The 21,255-nt window shown below is 45.4% G+C and overlaps 1 protein-coding gene across 1 annotated transcript in view; it reads left to right on the forward strand.

The window, feature by feature from the left end:
- The window catches only part of fbxo36a (F-box protein 36a), an 81,713-nt gene extending 61,222 nt beyond the window's left edge, over positions 1-20,491 (forward strand). The window contains exons 5-6 of the mRNA XM_085989603.1: positions 1,371-1,543; positions 18,102-20,491. Of these exons, the coding sequence (XP_085845729.1) occupies positions 1,371-1,543; positions 18,102-18,296 (368 nt within the window). The 3' untranslated portion in view covers positions 18,297-20,491. The remainder of the gene's footprint in view (positions 1-1,370; positions 1,544-18,101) is intronic.
- Positions 20,492-21,255: the final 764 nt, after the last annotated feature.

Raw genomic sequence — 21,255 nt, forward strand, 5'->3', positions numbered from 1 at the left:
CCTTCACATCCTTCCTAAAGTGTGGTGACCAGAACTGGACGCAATACTCCAGTTGTGGCCTAACCAGCGCTTTATAAAGGTTCAGCATAACTTCTCTACTTTTGTACTCAGTACCTCTATTTATGAAACCCAAGATCCCATATGCTTTGCTAACCACGCTCTCAATATGTCCTGCCACCTTCAGGGGTCTATGCACATTAACTCCCAGGTCCCTCTGTCCCTGCACACTCTTTAAAACTGTGCCATTAAGTGCATATTACCTCTCCCTGTTCCTTCTGCCAAAGTGCATCACCTCACACTTCTCTGTATTAAATTCCATCTGCCACTTGTCTACCCATTCTGCTAGCCTTTCTATGTCCTGTTGCAGTCGATTGGTATTATCCTCGCTTTGCCACACCCCCAAGTTTGGTGTCATCGGCAAATTTAGAAATTCTACTCTGTATTCCAATATCCAGGTCATATATATATATCAAAAAAAGCAGTGGCCCCAGCACTGACCCTTGGGGAACACCACTGTCTACCATCCTCCAGTCTGAAAAACAGCCATTTACCGCAACTCGCTGTTTTCTGTCTTTAAGCCAATTCCTTATCCAAGTTGCCACTGACTCACCTATTCCATGAGCCTCAATTTTGTTAACCAGCCTTCCAAGTGGTACTTTGTCAAACGTCTTCCAAAAATCCATGTAGACAACATCCATTACATTCGCTTCATCAATCCTCCCTGTTACTTCATCAAAAAATTCAATTAGATTAGTTAAACACGATCTGCCTTTTATAAATCTATGTTGGCTCTCCTTAATTAGCTTTCTGTGGATTTAGTTGAAAATTTGAGTTTGAAAGTTTCCCAAAAAAAAGTGCAGCAAAATCAGACTTGCTCTTTCGAGCTGTATCCAATTCTTTCTCATATTGCAAAAGTAAGCTCAGGTTGGCACCAGGGAAAATGACTGTAGACAAAGTTCCTATAGGACATTTTTGACATTGTGACAATGGATCTGTTCTTGTGAGTGAGCAAATATTCCCTGTGGAGAATGAAAAAAAATTACCTCAATCTTCAGCCCAATAAGGGCAGAGAACTCCCCCTTTCGATTTGGGGCAGAGTCCTGGTGAGACCTATATGACAGGCAAAAGTCTCACGCCACTCCGCTTCTGCCCCCTTCTAAGGGTCCGAGTAATTTCTAGGTCTTTATATCGAGGGTCCAGGCCTCGGCCACAAACACGGCTATAATGCTGGTCTCTGAGGCTTTGCACACTTCCCATCCCAGATGTTGCAACCTTTAACAAAATCCTATTTCTAAAAAGAATAAAGGTTAAAGATAGTGATTATTGCAATGATATTTTCTAAATAGCTGTTTCTTTGTTTTGAATTTTAGTTCACGTTGCTGTAATTTTTGGCAATGAAATCCTCAAGTACATTTGTAACCTGTGTCAACATCAGTTTGATTATCTCGAACGCCTTCCTAAAGGCCTGCTCATGTATATAATTTCATTTTTGGAGCTTGAGGACATTGCCAGACTTTCCCAAACATCCAGGAAATTTGAAAAGGTAAAAAGTTTGTTGTTGTTAATTTTGTTAATATTTCAGAAGCCTGAAAAGTTAAAATAATTTCATTTAAAATCATGTCATACTTTGTTTATAATGGCCAACGGGAGGCAAATCAATGAAAATATTCATTCGACCCTGCTTCTGTCTCACTATAGACCTAAATATAGTTAATGGCTCATTTCTGAAATCAGCGTTCCCATTGTTGTAAGCACTGACACGCCACACACAACTCAAAACAGTGAACTACCATAGTCACTGTCAGTCGACTTGCTTTCAACCCTGCAAGTCTGGCAGCATTTGTAAAGAAAGGAAAAAAGTTGATGTTTCAGGCATTGTCCTTTCTTTACAGATGCTTGGAGTACTGTGCACAGTTCTGGTCGCCATGTTACAAAAAAGATATAGAGGCACTGGAGAAGGTACAAAAAAGATTTACAAGGATGATACCAGAACTGAGAGGTTATAACTATCAGGAAAGACTGATCAGGTTGGGGCTCTTTTCTCTAGAAAATAGAAGGCGAAGGGGTGACCGAATCGAGGGGTTTGATAGGGTAGATGTAGAAATGATGCTTCCATTTGTAGGGAGTCCAAAACTAGGGACCATCAATATAAGATAGGCGGCAATAAATCCAGTAAGGAATTCAGGAGAAACTTCTTTACCCAGAGAGTGGCGAGAATGTGGAACTTGCTACCACAGGGAGTAGTTGAGGCAAATAGCATAGATGCATTTAAGGGGAAACTAGAGGAATACATGAGGGAGAACGGAATACAAGAATATGTTGATCGGGTTAGATGAAGTAGGGTGGAGGAGGCTCATGTGCAGCATAAACACTGGCATGGACCAGTTGGGCTGAATGGCCTGTTTCTGTGCAGCACATTCTATGTAAGAGAAGGCCTCCCATAACGGATGAATGTCTTGCAGCAGGCACTGGTTATCCATCTTTTTTTAGGCTGCTGATGCTGTTCTTCTTGCTGATACCCCTGCTCTCCATTGGGGCCTTCGGCCTCCATGAGGAGCCCTCTTTGTAAAGTGAAATTTTGCAGCATACAGTAAACCATCATGAGTCGCTAAAACACTTCAGAACGCTTCCAGATTGATCCAGGCTCCTGAAATGCGGCTTCAAAATGCATACTTTGTGCTCTATGATGACTTGTATGGAAAATGCACCTTATTGCAGCATTGCTAAGCAGAGACACATTCTGCCATGGCGCCTGGTAAAGACCGCTGGCATGGTCAAGTTCCTTAAAATAAAGGTATCAGGGCAGCCCACTGAAAATGAGTATTCACTTATGATGGAATGTTGCTGGTTGCAAATAGGCTGGGCATTGGGATATACATATTGACATTGATAAAGGGGGCATGTATTGCCACGTGGGTACAAACTATGATTTTATGAAACCCTGCCTCTCGGTTAAATAGCAGTATCCTGTCATGTTGCTGCTGATTGTCTATGGGGAAGCTCATTAAATTGCTAGCTTAAGAGAACAATACACCTGTGACTTACTTGGCGGATCTGTACACAAGTGTTAGGTTTATGTTATAGTTGTCCCCAGTAGCAGCCTGGAATAGCACCATGGATTAGAAGTTAAGGGTCATTGGGTCATCGAGTCATAAGAGTTATACAGCACAGAAAGAGGCCCTTCAGCCCATTGTGTCCACGCCGGCCATCAAGCCCTGTCTATTCTAATCCCATTTTTCAGCACTTGGTCCGTAGCCTTGTATGCTATGGCGTTTCAAGTGCTTATCTAAATGCTTCTTGAATGTTGTGAGGGTTCCTGCCTCTACCACCCTTTCAGGCAGTGAGTTCCAGATTCCAGCCACCCTCTGGGTGAAAAAGTTTTTCCTCAAATCCCCTCTAAACCTCCTGCCCCTTATCTTGAAACTATGCCCCCCTGGTTATTGACCCCTCTAAGGGGAAAAGTTCCTTTCTATCTACCCTATCTATGCCCCTCATAATTTTGTACACCTGAATCAGGTCCCCACTCAGCCTTCTCTGCTCTAAGGAAAATATCCCCAGCCTGTCCAGTCTCTCTTCATAGCTGAAGTGCTCCAGCCCAGGTAACATCCTGGTGAATCTCCTCTGCACCCTCTCCAATGCAATCAAATCCTTCCTATAGTGTGGCGACCAGAACTGCACACAGTATTCCAGCTGTGGCCTAACTAGCGTTTTGTACAGCTCCATCATAACCTCCCTGCTCTTATATTCTATGCCTCGGCTAATGAAGGCAAGTATCCCATATGCCTTTTTAACTACCTTATCTACCTGTCCTGCTGCCTTCAGGGATCTATGTACATGCACACCAAGGTCCCTCTGATCCCCTGTCCTTCCTAGGGTCCTACCATTCATTGTGTATTCCCTTGCCTTGTTAGTCCTCCCAAAATGCATCACCTCACACTTTTCAGGGTTAAATTCCATTTGCTACTGTTCTGCCCATCTAACCAACCCGTCTATATCGTCCTGTAGCCTGAGGCTTCCCTCCTCGCTATTTACCACCCCACCAATTTTCGTGTCATCTGCGAACTTACTGATCATACCTCCTACATTCATATCTAAATCATTAATGTACACTACAAACAGCAAAGGACCCAGCACCAATCCCTGCGGTACACCACTGGACACAGGCTTCCAGTCACAAAAACAAACTTCGACCATCACCCTCTGCCTCCTGCCACTAAGCCAATTTTGGATCCAATGTGCCAAATTGCCCTGGATCCCATGGGCTCTTATCTTCTTGACCAGTCTCCCATGTGGGACTTTGTCAAAAGCCTTACTGAAGTCCATGTAGACTACATCAACTGTACTACCCTCATCCACACACCTAGTCACCCCCTCGAAAAATTCAATCAAATTGGTCAGACGTGATCTCCCCCTGACAAAGCCATGCTGACTATTCTTGATTAATCCTTGCCTCTCCAAGTGGAGACTAATTCTGTCCCTCAGAATTTTTTTCCAATAATTTCCCTACCACTGATGTTAGGCTCACTCAATTTGACCTTAACAGCCTTTGACAGAGCTGTGCACGTAATGACGATGGCTGTGGGTCCACTGATAGCATGTGGTATAACTCACCTTTTTTTGAAAGCAAAGCCTCCACAAGCACTCCTCCTTGGCCAAATGCAGGTAGGAGCACGTCTGCTTGTATAATCTGGGGGTGGGGGGTGGGGGGTGGCGTTGATGTACGAGCAGAGAGCCTTAAATGCGGTCTTCTCAGCTTGGCCATCCTCGGCTGTTCCTCCTTCTCTTCCAAGAAGCAGAGATAACAAGGAATTCCCATTAAGCATTCCATTGTGCACTGTCTGAAACGGGGATGGGGGCAAGTGGTAGACCCTTCACAAATAGTAGAAAGGCAATGGCAAAGTAGGTGGCAGCAGTGAAAAGCTAGTCCTTTTAAAACTCTCTTTCTCCTCCCACCTTCAAAATAGTGCCCAGCAATCCTGGACAATAGTTTTATACTGGTGTGACGATTCAGGATTAGTGAAGTGTGAATTATGAAAAGTGGGACATATGACATCACCAACTCATTTACATGCATCCGCCAAAAAATGGTGGACTCCTCCACCAGTCACTGCTAACGACAATTGAAAATGGCCTTAATGCAAAAATGGGCAGAGATCTGATGTAATGGAACCCTACCACTTGCCTTCCCAATTAATACCATAAAATCAGGCAGACTACAGGAGAAACTTCAGTCTTGGGTGTCAAGACTTGTAAAAAGTGTTAATTTCCTCAATATGAACATCTCCACTTGATGAGCACCAACAAACTTAAAAATATGTTTGAATTAAGTTCAAACATCAAGCCAATAATGAACACGATTTTGATTTTTTTAAATTTGTGTGTTACTTTGCTGTAACCAATAGAGGGTGCTGTTGAAATGCATCTCTAAATATTGAAACAAAAGAAATGGTTCAGAATGCACAATAATCAGACTGCTGCAGTGACTTTCCTGGCAAAAACAGGGTCTACATACTTCAGATTTTAAAACATTTGTTTATGGGATGTGGGCGTCGCTGGCAAGGCTAGCATTTATTGCCCATCCCTAATTGCCCTTGAGAAGGTGGTGGTGAGATGCCGCCTTGAACCGCTGCAGTCTGTGTGGTGAAGGTACTCCCACAGTGCTGTTAGGGAGGGAGTTCCAGGATTTTGACCCAGCGATGATAAAGGATCGGTGATATACTTCTAAGTCAGGATGGTGTGTGACTTGGAAGGGAACTTGGAGGTGGTGGTGTTCCCATGCGCCTGCTGCCCTTGTCGATCTAGGTGGAAGAGGTCGCGGGTTTGGGAGGTGCTGCCTAAGAAGTCTTGGTGAGTTGCTGCAGTGCATCTTGTAGATGGTACACACTGCAGCCACGGTGCACCGGTGGTGGAGGGAGTGAATGTTTAAGGTGGTGGATGGGGTGCCAATCAAGCGGGCTGCTTTGTTTTGGATGGTGTCGAGCTTCTTGAGTGTTGTTGGAGCTGCACTCATCCAGGCAAGTGGAGAGTATTCCATCACACTCCTTACTTGTGTCTTTTAGATGGTAGAAAGGATCTGGGGAGTCAGGAGATGCGACACTCGCTGCAGAATACCTAGCCTCTGACCTGCTCTTGTTACCACAGTATTTATGTGGCTGGTCCAGTTAAGTTTCTGGTCAATGGTGAGCCCCAGGATGTTGATGGTGGGGGATTCGGTGATGGTAATGCCATTGAATGTCAAGGGGCGGTGGTTAGACTGTCGCTTGTTGGAGATAGTCATTGCCTGGCACTTCTGTGGTGCGAATGTTACCTGCCACTTATCAGCCCAAGCCTGAACGTCGTCCAGGTCTTGTTGCATGCGGGCATGGACTGCTTTATTATCTGAGGAGTTGTGAATGGCACTGAACACTGTGCAGTCATCAGCGAACATCCCCATTTCTGACCTTATGTTGGAGGGAAGGTCATTTATGAAGCAGCTGAAGATGGTTGGGCCTAGGACACTGCCCTGAGGAACTCCTGCAGCAATGTCCTGGGCTGTGATGATTGACCTTCAATCACCACAACCATCTTCCTTTGTGCTAGCTATGACTCCAGCCAGTGGAGAGTTTTCCCCCGATTTCCATTGACTTCAGTTTTACTAGGGCTCCTTCATGCCACATTCGGTCAAATCCTGCCTTGATGTCAAGAGCAGTCACTCTCACCTCACCTACAGTCAAGTTTGCCTCCAGTACCTCACGCAATTCATTATTTTTATTAACTTTGTCATTTATATTATTAGCAGCAGACCAAAAGATTGTACTATATGTATCTAGGCTAAGTACATCATTTTTTAAAGCTCTTTGGGGGGAGAAATTCATTATAGCCCAGGAATGGGCGGTAATGCTTCAGACTGCACACAAAATTCAGTCTCATTGCACAAAGAAAGGATTGGAGCGTTAATGGCCTAGCTCAGTGGCATTAAACTCGAAGCGCTGACCAATATCCGGTGCAGTCTAATCACAAGTCATCATTGCCACAGGCTCTTTCTAGTCCTTAAAGGGGAGGTTCATTGATGCTGCAGAACCTCATTCTCATCATTGCTGGCTGTGCAGCCGTCTCAGCCAGCAGCAGCAGCTCAAGGAGAAGGAGCAGGATGACTCGAGCAACCGTAATCATGGCAGATCCATGCCCCAGGGAGAGAGCCTGCAGATTCTGCGACCATGCATTGGAGGCGTTGGTGTTCGCAATGGAAAGGCGAAGGGCGGTGCTCTAGCCAGCAAGTGGCAGGATGCCCTCGCTGCAAGTCTTCCGCACCTTGTGGAGGGAGGTAGCCCAGCACGCCTTGGGCAGCACTGTGGTCCCCAGGACCCACACACAGTGCAGGAAGAAACTTAATGACCTCACTCGGGTGGTCAGGGTGTGTCAATGCTTCAACAAATGCTCCCACAGACTGAACCACAGTCTACACACCCTGCCCAAAGCACCACACCCCCAGCACTCACAATCTCTACCTACCAACACCCCCACCCACATCTCACACCTTGCACACAGTGACAGCTATTCAACTATGGCAGGCACATCATCCAAACACATTGCTCCACACTCACTCACACACTTTCCTTTATCTTGCAGGTCAAGGTGGCGCACAACAGGAGGGAGCAGGAATGCACAGGCGGGGGACAAGCCGACACCCAACCACTGTCTGAGCTAGAGACTCGAGTGTTGCAGATTATTGGGTGCCATGTGGCGGGCGCAGTGGCCACTGGCGACGTTGACCCCCTGGGGGACAACAACGATATATTCATCCCTACTTCTTCTCACATCCCACTTCCCCCCTCACCCCACAAGCTTTTCGCACTTTCCAGCTAATCATGCTGTATGCATGCATTTCTCCCTTCCTGCCCCCTCCCCTCACCTTAACCCAAATCTTGTGCCTTTATGCTTTCAGATAATGAGCAAGCACCTGAGCAGCCTGTCCTTGAGGGTACCGTTGAGAGTGAGGCGGGAGCAGAGGAGGAGGAAGAAGACACCGCGTCACAGCATGTCTTACCCGCAGGCACCAGCTCAGATACTGGTTCTTTAGAGGCTAGTATAGTAGCGAGATCTGCACAGGGTGATGCACCGGGGACGAGCGGGCTGCAGCAAGGCCAGGGGGAAAGGGTAGCTCACGAGCCAGTTCCCCGGAGGGCGAGTTCGTGCGCGAGTTTTGCTGCACAGGACTCGGATGAGGACCTCGATGGGGAGGCCTTTAGAAGAAGGGTGATGGGCATGCACACGGAGATAATAGGTGCAATGGCAAGGGTGCCCAAAAGCCTCTCGGCAATGGTAAGGAGCTTGGAGGAGTCCGCCTTCAACATTGCACGGAGCTTCGCGCACACCATGGAGCCCATCATTTCCAGTCTGCAAAGGATGGTAGACTCCCAGAGAGAACGTGGCGACCCAGGCCTGATGCCACGTGTGATGGGCGATCTGGCAGCTTCCATTGCAGCACAAGTGGAAGCGACACAACGTCTTAGTGCTGTAATGCAGTCTATGCTTGGTGGCATGTAGTCTCAGCTTGATGCACCGCAAGCTCTGACTGCTGCCATTGTGGCTGTGTCTACTACCATCGACCGGGACTTTCACGGGTCGCAGCAGGCCAGAAATCTGTGCCGCAACAGATTGCTAGGGATGCTGAGGTGCTGCCCCGGGGGAGTGGCAGTGGGTCAGTGAAGCAAAAAGCTGCTGTCCTCTCTCAGGATGACAGCATTCCTGCTCCCACCACTGGCACTCCGCCATTGTCCTTGTCGCTGCCTGTCATCCAGCCAGACTGCTGCTGCCCATGCTGTGATGGTGTAGTCTACAGCCGAGCCTTCCAGGCCCAGAGCTGGTTGAGGGCATCCTGCAAGGCCATCTGAAGTCTCCTACACAGACACTCTGCAGCCTTCCACCAGCCACGCTGCAGCCACTGGGCCAACACGTCATAGGAGCTCTAGAGTAGGCAAAGGCACAGTAACGAGAGGAGCTAAGGGATTGCACAAGGGTGAATAGGTAGTATTGTTGTTGTAAATATTTGTTCACTGATTATTGATAAATTTATTAATTCAGTTTGGATCATTTTGTGGTGTCTCTCATTTCAGCTTTACGCTGTGATATGGCCTGCGACAGGGATGGAATGATGGGGATGTGGTGAGCAATGGGGATCTGGGGTTTAATTTATGGGACCGCAGCCTGATGAGGCGATCACAGACCGCCCTTCCAGAAGGCCGATTGAGTGGCTCCTGTTCCTCCTCCTCATCTTCCTTTTCCTCCTCGTCATCCTCCTCCTCCTCTTCTCCCTCTTCCTCCTCCTGAGGTGGTCCCGCTATCCCTGGTGGCAAGGGTTGGGCCCTCATGATGGCCAAGTTGTGGAGCATGCATCAGATCATGACGAAATGGGACACCTGCTCCGCCGAATACTGGAGGACTCTTCCCGAGCAGTCAAGGCAGTGTAACTGTTGCTTGAGCACCCCTATGTTCTGCTCAATGATGCTCCTGGTGGCGGCATGGCTCTCATTATATGAATGCTGGGCAAGAATGTTGGGGTTGTGGAGGGGAGTCATGAGCCAGATGGAGAGCGGATAACCCTTGTGTCCAACTAGCCATCATCAAGCTTGACGTGGTGGCTGGAAGAGTGCTGGCACACTGGTCTGGCGCAGGATAAAGGCATCATGGCTGCTGAGGATTCACTGTCTGTGGTCGCACACCAACTGGACATTAAGTGAGTGGTAGCCTTGACGGTTACGGAAGATCTCAGGATTGTAATGCGGTGCCCGCAAAGCCACGTTGGTACAGTCAATGGCGCCATGCACCATGGGGAAGCCTGCTATCCTGGCAAAGCCATATGCACATTTGTCCTACTTCTCTCTGGTGATGGGTAAGGAAATGTAGTCCCTTCTCCTACTGTAGAGAGACTCTGTGACCTCCTGGATGCAGCGATGGATGGCGGACTGCAAGATGTTAGCTATATCTCCTGTTGCAGACTGGAAGGATCTGCTGGTGAAGAAATTGAGGGTGACGGTGACATTGACTGTCACTGATTGAGCCTTGATCTGAGGCTTGAGGTCTGGTTACGGGAGGTGACAGTTCTGTGACCACCTCCTTGCTGAAGTGGAGCCTTCGAATACACTGCTCCTCATTTAATTGTAGGTAGGAGAAGTGCTCTTGGAATACCCTCAGAGGGTAAGGCCTCCTGTTGAGGGCCCTCCTGTTGAGAGCTCTCATGGCCCTTCTCCCTCTGGCCACATGTTCCAATCTTTCTCACTGCCTCCGCTCCCTCCGCTGTAGATCCTGGAGGGCGAGGTCGACTGCCAGTACAGCCCCCATTAATGTAACCAAGTGTAGCATTTTGATATGTTGTGAGAATAAATGTAACTAATTGTTAATAACCACAACACTCCTGATACTAAACAACCTTTAAATGACTGTGCAACAGTTTAATTCAATGTCAAACTGACAAGGAAGCAGTGAAACAGTACTAATATGACAGCTGAGATTCATTACTCATGATCCCTTTAAGTAGCGCCCCTGAAGCCGGTATCCGCCTGCTTCACACCTCTCCTTGTTGCTGTTGGGACGAGGCGCTAAGGCAGGGGGGCGACAATGAATTTTGCAGATCAAGTGCCCAGTGAGCTTTGCACATGCTCACTGACATCACAATCTGCCTGGTGCTGAGGTCCCCGGCGGCAACTTGTAGCAGCGGCGCTACGTGGGGGCCGGATTTGGTTTGCGTCGCTGGATTCGCCTCACTCCAGCGCTACTGCATTAGTGACCCATTAGCACCCCCACCAGGCGCTAACTGGAGGCGCTAACCAACTGAATTTTTCCCCCAAAATGTTTAAAATCAGACTGTCTGTCTTGTGAGATAAAGAATTAGATGATTGATATCCTTGATGCCTTTTAATATTCCCCCTCCATTCCATGCACCATTCAGATCTGTCATAGAAACATAGAAGATGGGAGCAGGAGTAGGCCATTCAGCCCCTCGAGCCTGTTCCCCCATTTAATGAGATCACGGCTGATCATCCAAATTCAGTACCCTGTCCCTGCTTTCTCCCCATTACCCTTGATCCCTTTAGCCTTAAGAAATATATCTAACTCCTTCTTGAATATATTTAATAAGTTGGCCTCAACTGCCTTCTGTGGTAGAGAATTCCACAGGTTCACCACTCTCTGGGTGAAGAAATTCCTCCTCATCTCAGTCCTAAATGGCTTACCCCTTATCATTAGACTGTGACCCCTGGTTCTGGACTCCCCCACCATTGGGAACATCCTTCCTGCATCTAGTCTGTCTAGTCCTGCTGGAATTTTATAAGTTTCAATGAGATCCCCTCTCATTCTTCTAAACTCTAGCAAATATAAGCCTAATCGACCCAATCTCTCTTCATACGTCATTCCTGTCATCCCAGGTATCAGTCTGGTGAATTTTCGCTGCACTCCCTCCATGGCAAGAACATCCTTCCTCAGATAAGGCGACCAAAACTGCACACAATACTCAAGATGTGGTCTCACCAAGGCCCTGTACAACTGCAGCAAGACATCCTTGCTCCTGCACTTGAATCCTCTCGCTATGAAGGCCAACATACTATTTGCCTTCTTAACCGCCTGCTGCACCTGCATGCTTACCTTCAGCGACTGGTGCACAAGGACACCCAGGTCTCGTTGCACTTCCCCTTTTCTCAATCTATTGCCGTTCAGATAATAATCTGTCTTCCTGTCTTTGCCACCAAAGTGGATAACCTCGCATTTATCCACATTAAACTGCATCTGCCATGCATCTGCCCAATTGCCCAACCTGTCCAAATCTTACTGGAGTTTCTCTGCATCCTCCTCACAGCACACACACCCACCCAGCTTTGTGTCGTCTGCAAACTTGGAGATATTACATCTAGTTCCCTCGTCTAGATCATTAATATATATTGTGAATAGCTGGGGTCCTAGCACCGATCCCTGTGGTACCCCACTAGTCACTGCCTGCCACTCAGGAAAAAGACCCGTTTAACCCAACTCTTTGCTTCTTGTCTGCCAACCCATTCTCTATCCAAGTCAGTACCTTACCCCAATCCCATGTGCTTTAACTTTACACGCTAATCTCTTATGCGGGACCTTATCGAAAGCCTTCTGAAAGTCCAAATACACCACATCCACTGGTTCTCCCTTATCTATTCTACTAGTTACATCCTCAAAAAATTCTAGTAGATTAGTCAAGCATGATTTACCTTTTGTAAATCCATGTTGACTTTGTCCAATCCTGTTACTGTTTTCCAAGTGCTCTGCTATTACATCTTTTATAATGGACTCTAGCATTTTCCCCACTACCGATGTCAGGCTTACCGGTCTATAATTCCCCGTTTTCTCTCTACCACCTTTTTTAAATAGGTTAGCTAACTAAAAACATTAGCTACCCTCCAATCCATGAGAACTATTCCAGAGTCTATAGAATTTTGGAAGATGACCAGCAATGCATCTACTATTTCTTGGGCCACTTCCTTAAGTACCCTAGGATGTAGATTATCAGGCCATGGGGATTTAGCGGCCTTCAATGCCATCAATTTCCCTAACACCATTTCCCTACAAATACTGATTTCATTCAATTCCTCCCTCTCATTAGACCCTATGTTCCCCGACATCTCTGGAAGGTTATTTGTGTCCTCCTTTGTGAAGACAGAACCAAAGTATTTATTTAATTGGTCTGCCATGTCTTTGTTCCCCATTATAAATTCCCCTGATTCTGAAGTCACCCTTTTCTGGTTTAAAATGTAACCTATTTCGATGCTTGACTCTGGAAGAATTTTGTTCTTCCTGTTAAAATGGTTTTGCAATTTTTCTCACTCTTGCTCATTTCCCTAATATTGACAACCCTGACAATTCAGCAACCAAGTGAGTAGATGGCTCTCGAACCTCGTTCTACACCACTAAGAGGAGCTACAAAACTGCCCATTATGATTCACCTCCAATTTCATTTTAATTTCACTTTATTTTTATTCAGTGCACAATCCCCTCAGCTTCTTTGGCACCACTCTGACTGAAAGCAAAATTTCAGTTTAGCATGAAAAGAAACCCTGATCCTGCTCAGTCTATTGGTACACATTGTAATGAGTCGACTTTCACTCACTTTGCTTTGTTTAAAAATTATTTTAGGAGTTAAATAAAGGAAATATTTCATTTATATTACTTTTTGTTATTAATACTATAAGACATATAACTATCTAACATGTTAATAACACCAGTTGAGTTTACAATATTAAAATAGTTCTTTATAGGATCACAGCTCAAGGTCAGGATTGTCAGTAAAGGGGCAGTGGCTACGTGGAAACAAAATTGGCTAAGGGACAGAAAGCAGAGAGTTGTGGTGAATGATTGTTTTCAGACTGGAAGCAAGTGTGCAGTGGTGTCGCCCAGGGGTCAGTGCTGGGACCACTGCTACTAGAGAAATTGGAGTTGTTCTATTTAGAGCAGAGAAGGTTAAGAGGAGATTTAATAGAGGTGTTCAAAATCATGAATGGTTTTGATGGAGTAAATAAGGAGAAACTGTTTCCAGTGGCAGAAGGTCGGTAGCAGAGGCAGAGATTTAAGGTAATTGGCAAAAGAACCAGAGGCGACATGAGGAAAACATTTTTTACGCAACCAGTTATGATCTGGAATATACAGTGTGAAAGGTTGGTGGAAGCAGATTCAATAATAACTTTCAAAAGGGAATTGGATAAACACTTAAAAATGAAAAATTTGCAGGGCTATGAGGCAGGAGCAGGGGAGTGGGACTTGTTGGATAGTTCCTTCAAAGAGCCGGCACAGGTACGATGGGCCAAATGGCCTCCATTGGTGTGGTATCATTCTATAATTCTATTATATATACCTGTTCAAATAGCAGATAGAGGAATTTAATACAAGTACATTAAGCAGCCATACAATAATATCGCCAACAGTAATTTCCACCCTCCTCTTTTCAATTAATTAAATGTAAATTCATGTAAAACAGCTCAGTCGATCTCCCAAGCAGATTTTTGCAGTCACTTGCATCAAACATCAGTTGTGAAACAATTTGGGGTTATTTTGGCCAAAGGGTGAAAACGGGAGCTAAATCGGTAGAGTGTGAATAAGACTGACCTGTTTGAAAGTCAGGATTTAGCACATAATTTTGGTCCTAATTGTTGATTACCATAATTTGAACTTGCATGGAGGTGCTAAACCAGAAACCTGCAGGTTTAGCACTCAAGTGCTGATTAGAAGCAAATTTCGTGGCGCAGTATGAGGCACTGTGGGCCAGCTGATTAAGAACATAAGAAATAGGAGCAGGAGTAGGCCATTCAGCCCTTCGAGCCTGCTCCACTATTCAATAAGATCATGACTGAACTTCTACCTCAACTCTACCTTCCCACACTATCCTCATATCCCTTGATTCCCTTAATATCCAAAAATTATTTGATTTCTGCCTTGAGTATACTCAATGACTGAGCATCCATAGCCCTCTGGGATAGAGAATTCCAAAGATTCACAACCCTTTAAGTGAAGAAATTTCTCCTCATCTCAGTCCTAAATGGCCAACCCCTTATTTTGAGACTGTGACCCCCCTAGTTCTAGACTCCCTAGCCAGGGGAAACACCCTCCCAGCATCTAGCCTGTCAAGCCCTGTAATAATTTTAGACGTTTCAAAGAGATCACATCTCATTCTTCTAAATTCTAGGGAATATAGACCTACCTCCTCAATCTCTCCCCATAGGACAATTCCCCAATCGCAGGAAATAGTCTGGTCAACCTTCGTTGCACTCCCTCTATGGCAAGTATACTCTTCTTTAGGTAAGGAGACCAAAACTCCACACAGTACTCCAGGTGTGGTCTCACCAAGGCTCTATATAATTGCAATAAGACATCTTTACTCTTATACTCCAATCCTTTTGTAATAAAGGCTAACATACCATTTGCTTTTCTAATTGCTTGCTGTACTTGTACCAGGTCCCCCGGATTACCAACATTTCCCAATCTCTCACCATTTAAAAAAATTCTGCTTTTCTATTTTTCCTACCAAAGTAGATAACTTCACATTTCTCCACATTATATTCCATCTGCCATGTTCTTGCCTACTCAATTAACCTGCCTATATCCCATTGCAGCCTCTTTGCACCCTCCTCACAAATTACTTTCCCACCTAACTTTGTATGACACGTTAATTCCTTCAATAGCTTCAATATCCTCATTCCCAGCAAATCGATCATTATCTTCCAACTCTGTCATCTCCCTGATACAGTCCCCATCTTTGCACCCTCAAATTAGAGGGGCAAAAGCCCAAGTTTACCTTATACACAACTGGCCTAGTCATCAATTGCCAGATTTGGCTAAACAAGGTCAAGTTTTGTCATGCCTCACTCTCCTCCTTCAAATCTTACTACTCCTGCCATCTTAGGCTCTTCTCCACAGCCAACTCCCTGATGTGGGACAGTGGTCTAACTTTCAGATAGCAGTGGCCTCCTATCCCCTAGGATTTGGAGGAAGGGGAGGGGAACTCGGGTGGCGCGCTGGAGGGAAGTGGTTATTTAGGCTGCATGTGACAGGAAATAGTGGATGACATGATATCTCCAAGCCTTTCTACCATCGACAAGTCACAAGTCAGGAGTGTGATGGCATACTCTCCACTTGCCTGGATGAGTGCAGCTCCAACAACACTCCAGAAGCTCGACACCATCCAAGACAAAGCAGCCCACTTGATTGGCACCCCTTTACCACATTAAACATTCACTCCCTCCACCACTGGTGCACCGTGGCAGCAATGTGCATCATCTACAAGATGCACTGTAGCAACTTGCCAAGGCTTTTTCGACAGCACCTCCCAAACCGGCGACCTCTACCACCTAGACGGAGAAGAGCGGCATGTACATGGGAACACCACCAGCTCCAAGTTCCCTTCCAAGTCACACACCACCCTGACTTGGAAATACATCGCCGTTCCTTCATCGTTGCTAGGTGTAAATCCTGGAACTCCCTACCCAACAGCACTGTGGAAGTACCTTCACCATACGGACTGCAGCAGTTCAAGAAGGTGGCTCACCACCCCCTTCTCAAGGACAATTAGAGATGGGCAATAAATGCTGGCCTTGCCAGCGATGCCCACATCCCATGAATGAATAATAAAATAAAAAGTATATGTGGGCACCTCGCACCCACCTCTGCTGAAGGGGTGCAATGCTCTGGCTGGCACACCGGCACGTTGCAGGATGGCTCGGGGACTGAGGGAGAGGGTGCACAGCAATGTTCCCTTTGAGCTGCGTGGCTGCGCAGCGCTCTGGAACTACCACGCAGCCGGCTCACCGGCTTTTAAATTGAAAAGACCGCGCATGCGCGGAATTTTGAATGGGTTGTGCAGCCCATTAAAGGGGCCACCAGGCCCCCAAAAAATTAGAGAAAACATTGTTGCTCAGGTTCTCCGATGCGGCACTGGAGGTCTTGATAGAGGAGGAGGGATGTCCTGTACCTGTAGCAGGGGGAAGGACGCCATCTTTCCCTTCTCTCCGTCTCTTCTGCAGCAGCTGGTGCTGCCCTTCCTGCCCTCATGTCCTCCCATTCCTCGTCCAGACCAAGGGGGACCCCTAGCAAGATGCTGTGACCCAGCACTCCCTTTCTCCTGGTGACTCCTACAAGGTGGAGTAGCACAGCACTTACTCTTTTTAGCTGAAGTCCTCAGAGAATTTCCAGAATAAATGTTGCTCAAGTGTTGGTGAAGTCTTATCAGGAGACTTTCTGGGACACTTTGTCGTGTTTCAGCGGTCCTCGTCACAGCTTCAGCAGCAATGAACATGTAATTGTGAGTATCCCTTTAAGTAGTGCTTGCAACGCCGTGTTTACTTGCAAACAACTGGTTGCAGTTAGGAGAGGGCATTAAGACAAGCGCTATCCACCAAAATGCCATGCAGACTCTTTAATGAGCGCTAGCAGGCATTTTCAGTGACAATCAGCTTTTTAATGAGCCTCCAGGCCGCCGTTCCTAGCACAGACTTCCAACTCCTTTGCCAAGATGCATTTTGCGCAAAACGCAGGGTAAACCGGCGTTGCAGTTTAAGACTGAATCTTGGCCACCTCAGCGGTTCTTTGGTGCCTAACATATTCGTCAAAAATCGCCCCCTTTATGTCTAAGCTGCTGACTTTTTAAAAGCTTTTACTAGCACATTATACATTAGCCATTATGAGTATTGAGTATTTTCAGCTTTCCCTCTTACTTGGTGAAAGAAACATCAAAAACTATATACCTTTCTTGAATTGCTTTCTTTGTCGCTGTGGTTTCAAAATTTCCGCATTTAATCCAAATACCTTGTGTAATAGGGAGTTGTGATTTTGTCGTATTTGTATGTAAGAATAGGATGCTTTTGAACTTTTTAAACAACCCACAAGGAGGTTTCTTCAGAATATTATCAGGATTGTAAAAATATCATTAACACAGAAAGAAATGATACATTCTTCAAATATGTGTGTTGTTGAATTTGTGGAATATTCAGTGGTATTGTCATCTATATGAGGAATTTGGGGTATTTAATCGTTGGCACCAAAATGGAGCTAACAAACTGCATTCTCTGTGACCGTGACCATGGTGCATTATTCCCCCTTGTCATCCTCAACCTATCTGCAGTCTTTGATACAGGGCTGTGGGTCAAGGGCCACCCGATTTTCCACAGCCTGGCAGGCAGTTTCCACCTGTTTCTATTTTTTCAGACCATATCTTACTTTGTTATTGAGTTACGTTGAGGTAGAATTGCTTTTAATGTGGACATATAATTGGTTGCATACATGACTGGACTACAGAGTCATGTGATTTTTCTCATAAGAAGGAAGCTGACAAACTCAACTTCCTCACCGTTCTCCCAAGCCACATTAGTAGACATGGTCATAAGAGAACAAACTGGTGTGTGGAGGAGACCTTTGCATGGTTGGGGGGGGGGGGGGGGGGGAAAGGGATCAAAAAGAATATCACGGTGAGTGATGTTTCCTTTTGTAGTTTTAAGTGTTTTTTTATGTTCAAATATTCAGCAGTGCACATCTGTTCTGTAACAGGCAGGATTTTATTTAAGACATGTTTCAGTAGTAAACAGCTGATCACTGATTCCATTCTGCTTTCCCTGTAGGCGTGCAACTCTGATGAACTCTGGGAGCATATTGTTTCAAGATACTGTGACACCATAACCCCAGAAATGCGAGCTTTGGCTGTGGAGGTTGGTTGGAAGGAGATCTTCTTCACCAGCAAACTCCAGCTGCAGATGAAGATCCGACGAAGACGACAAAGGGTTGAGGGGGATGCAGATGACATGACAAGACCATGAGTTGTAGACTTAAGGCTGTAAACAAAGCTGTCGCTTACACCAGAGAATTGTTTGCTTCATTGTCATTTGTATTTTCATTTAGATTTCTCAAGTAGCACCCGGAGTGTCTTAATGTATCAATTCATGTTAGATATACCTGTAATTGTTTAGTAAGTGATTATAAATGTGTTACATATTGATGGTTTTCTACAGATTGTCTGTCTTAGAAATTGGGCCGCGTAGCGCCCATTTTTCAGGCACTATGTGGCCTCCTAAGTCCCCAAAATGGTGGGCAGGAAGTGTGCCACCCGCCATATAGGGTAAGGATAAAAAAGAGGTGTCCTTTACCCATGCCTGAAGCAGGTGTTAGGCCCTTTGTATATGCAAACAAGGGCCCTCACGCCTGCTTAAGGTCCCCACCAAGATTGGTTTGCCCGGAGGCAGCGAGCGAAACTAGCCCTACAGAACACCTGCAATAAAAGAGCTGTGATTTACCTCTGGATGTGGAGTCCAGATTAAAGGACCCGCCTGATCGTCGCTGCTCCCACCCCCACTGGCCCCGAGAACCCCACCTCGCGGTCCCCGATTTTCCCCCATCCCCACCCCCCTCCCACTCCCCAATCACACTCTTACTCCCCCCTTGACCATTGACCTACCAAACCCGAGATCTCTGACTGACCCCCGCGACTCTAGGCCTCCTGACCTTGTGGGCTACGCTACTCCCCCCCCCCAAGGCCATAGATACCCCATTTCCCACCCCGAGTCCAGCGATTCCCTCCCCAAGGCCAATTACCTGTGGCCCGCTGTGATGCTTTCAGCGGTTGGTCTTCATCCACTCCTCCTTGTGGGCTGCTACTGTAGCGCCTCTTCATTCTAATGAGGTCCAAGGCCCAATGACCGGGGCTGCTCGGACGTATCCTTTTGGACACCGGGACCCTACCCTGCGCAAGTGGGGGGAGGGTATTTATTTTTGGCACTAATTTCTACGCCACTGAATTATTGCCAATGTTACAAATTAGTTTCAGAATGCAAGTAAGTTTTGCATTAGGAAAATCTTATTTTGATTTTTACTGTGGAGCCACCAAGATAAGTTCAACACCCTCCAAAATATATATCTCCAGTACATGTAACGATTTTAAATCCCTTTAGTTTTTGCAATTGTGAAACAATTTTCTGAATTTGCTTCCTTTCTTTCCATTGTGCACTTGCTCAGAGATGGCAATCATGTCATTACAGTGCACAATGGGGGATCAGAAATATTTAGATTTTTAAAATCCTAATTGCTCATCCCACACTTCCTCCTGTGATTTGTGAGTAAGTGACTTTGAGCAACTTAAGTTTTGGGGGGGGGGGCATACAAGTAATAGCTTCAGTTAACATACACTGCAAAATATTTTGGCAAAATGTGGGTTTACGCAGCTTCACTGCTGAGCATAAGTATCTTTTTATCTACGCGTAGTATTTTGTAGCATGTTTCTTATAAATGCATTTACGATTTTGCTACAAATAGCTCTGAGGGAATCTTCCACCTAAATGTCCTTTCTCAGTCAGGTGGGTGCAATGTGGGCCATAAGGTTTAACCCGCAGTCGCTGCTGATGCTGCTTTTCAATGGAAAACAGATTGAAATGGCAAAAATAAAGCATTTTCAGATTTTTCGTAACCGTCTGAGCTGGAATGTCTCATGCCTGCTTGGTGTTCTCTTTAACCTCCACTCTAGAATTTATGAACTTACCTGGCCAAAGCAAGCAATTCTAAGTGACCGGCTGGGAATTCATAACCTATTCTTTGGAAATGAAATTCTTAGCCACTGGAGTTTTGGGGCTTTATCTCTTACACTTTTTTTTTTAAAGAAGACATTTTCCCTGAGTTTTAATTCTTTCTAATGTTTTGCAAAGGCACTTTTAAACTAGATTTTACCACTAGTTGCAGGCTGTGTTTTCTGGCGCGGCATGTGATGATTCAGTAAATTGAATGATCCTTTTAAATTTTGCAGTAGTCGGTCATTCCTCTGGAGCAGTAAAATTAACAGCTGCATTCAAGCCTCATGAGTACAAACCTGCAAGGACTGACAGAATAATTCTTTAGTCGGGAGGGATGCATCTCATTTTGCTGATTGTATGAAGGTTCAGCTCTGACCATGGAAAGACGTTTGTAAAAACATGCAATTTATAATTGTTTGTTATAAGTTTTGATTACATGGAATACTAAAATGAAATCAGTTGCATCTTGTATTTTGTCTCGGCACCTTCAATAAGTGAGTATCAAACTCAATTTAATACTGAGGAACTAAGGAATAAGTATGGAATTCAGTCAGACCTACTTCACACAAAGAGTAATACATGCAAGTTCTAGGGAAGGCCTTGAAACGAATAAATGGGTTCAAAAGGCAACTAGATATAATTCCAGAAGAAATGGGAATGTGGGGTTGGGACGCGCAAATAATGCAACTTTTTCTTGCACTAAAAAATTGCTATATTGCTCTTATAGATCCATTTCTTCCAAAATACCCCATGGAAGTCAATTGCACATTCCACGGTGCTCATGTATTCACCCTTTACATATTATGCCAATAGGAAAGAAGTTCTGCATAATTCTAGATACTTAGTTATTTGATTTGATGTTGAAACCTTGTATAACTTGTATATTATTAAGCAATGTGTTCCTAAATAGACTGTGGAATGCAGAATCTTATGATGTTATCAGTATTTAGGTCAAAAACTGGCATGTAAAGTGGAAGTCCTTTCCACACAAAACATGGCCATCTCATGGGCTAGTAATACCTTAACGTCTAATTATGTCAGGCACATGGAGCAAATCTCTATGTTATCAGTAAGTGGTTAGGCCGTGATAGATCCAGAAAAATTGAGTCATGCATGCGCGGCGCATGCTCTACCTTATTTCTTTCGAATTTGGCAGTAAGATCCTAAAACAGAGATTCGGCCCCTGATTAGCATATTCAATGTAAAGGAAAATCGGGTA

Source organism: Somniosus microcephalus, chromosome 6, assembly GCF_052327205.1.
Source record: "Somniosus microcephalus isolate GS21.2 chromosome 6, FLI_Smic_1.0, whole genome shotgun sequence".
Lineage (NCBI taxonomy): Eukaryota > Metazoa > Chordata > Chondrichthyes > Squaliformes > Somniosidae > Somniosus > Somniosus microcephalus.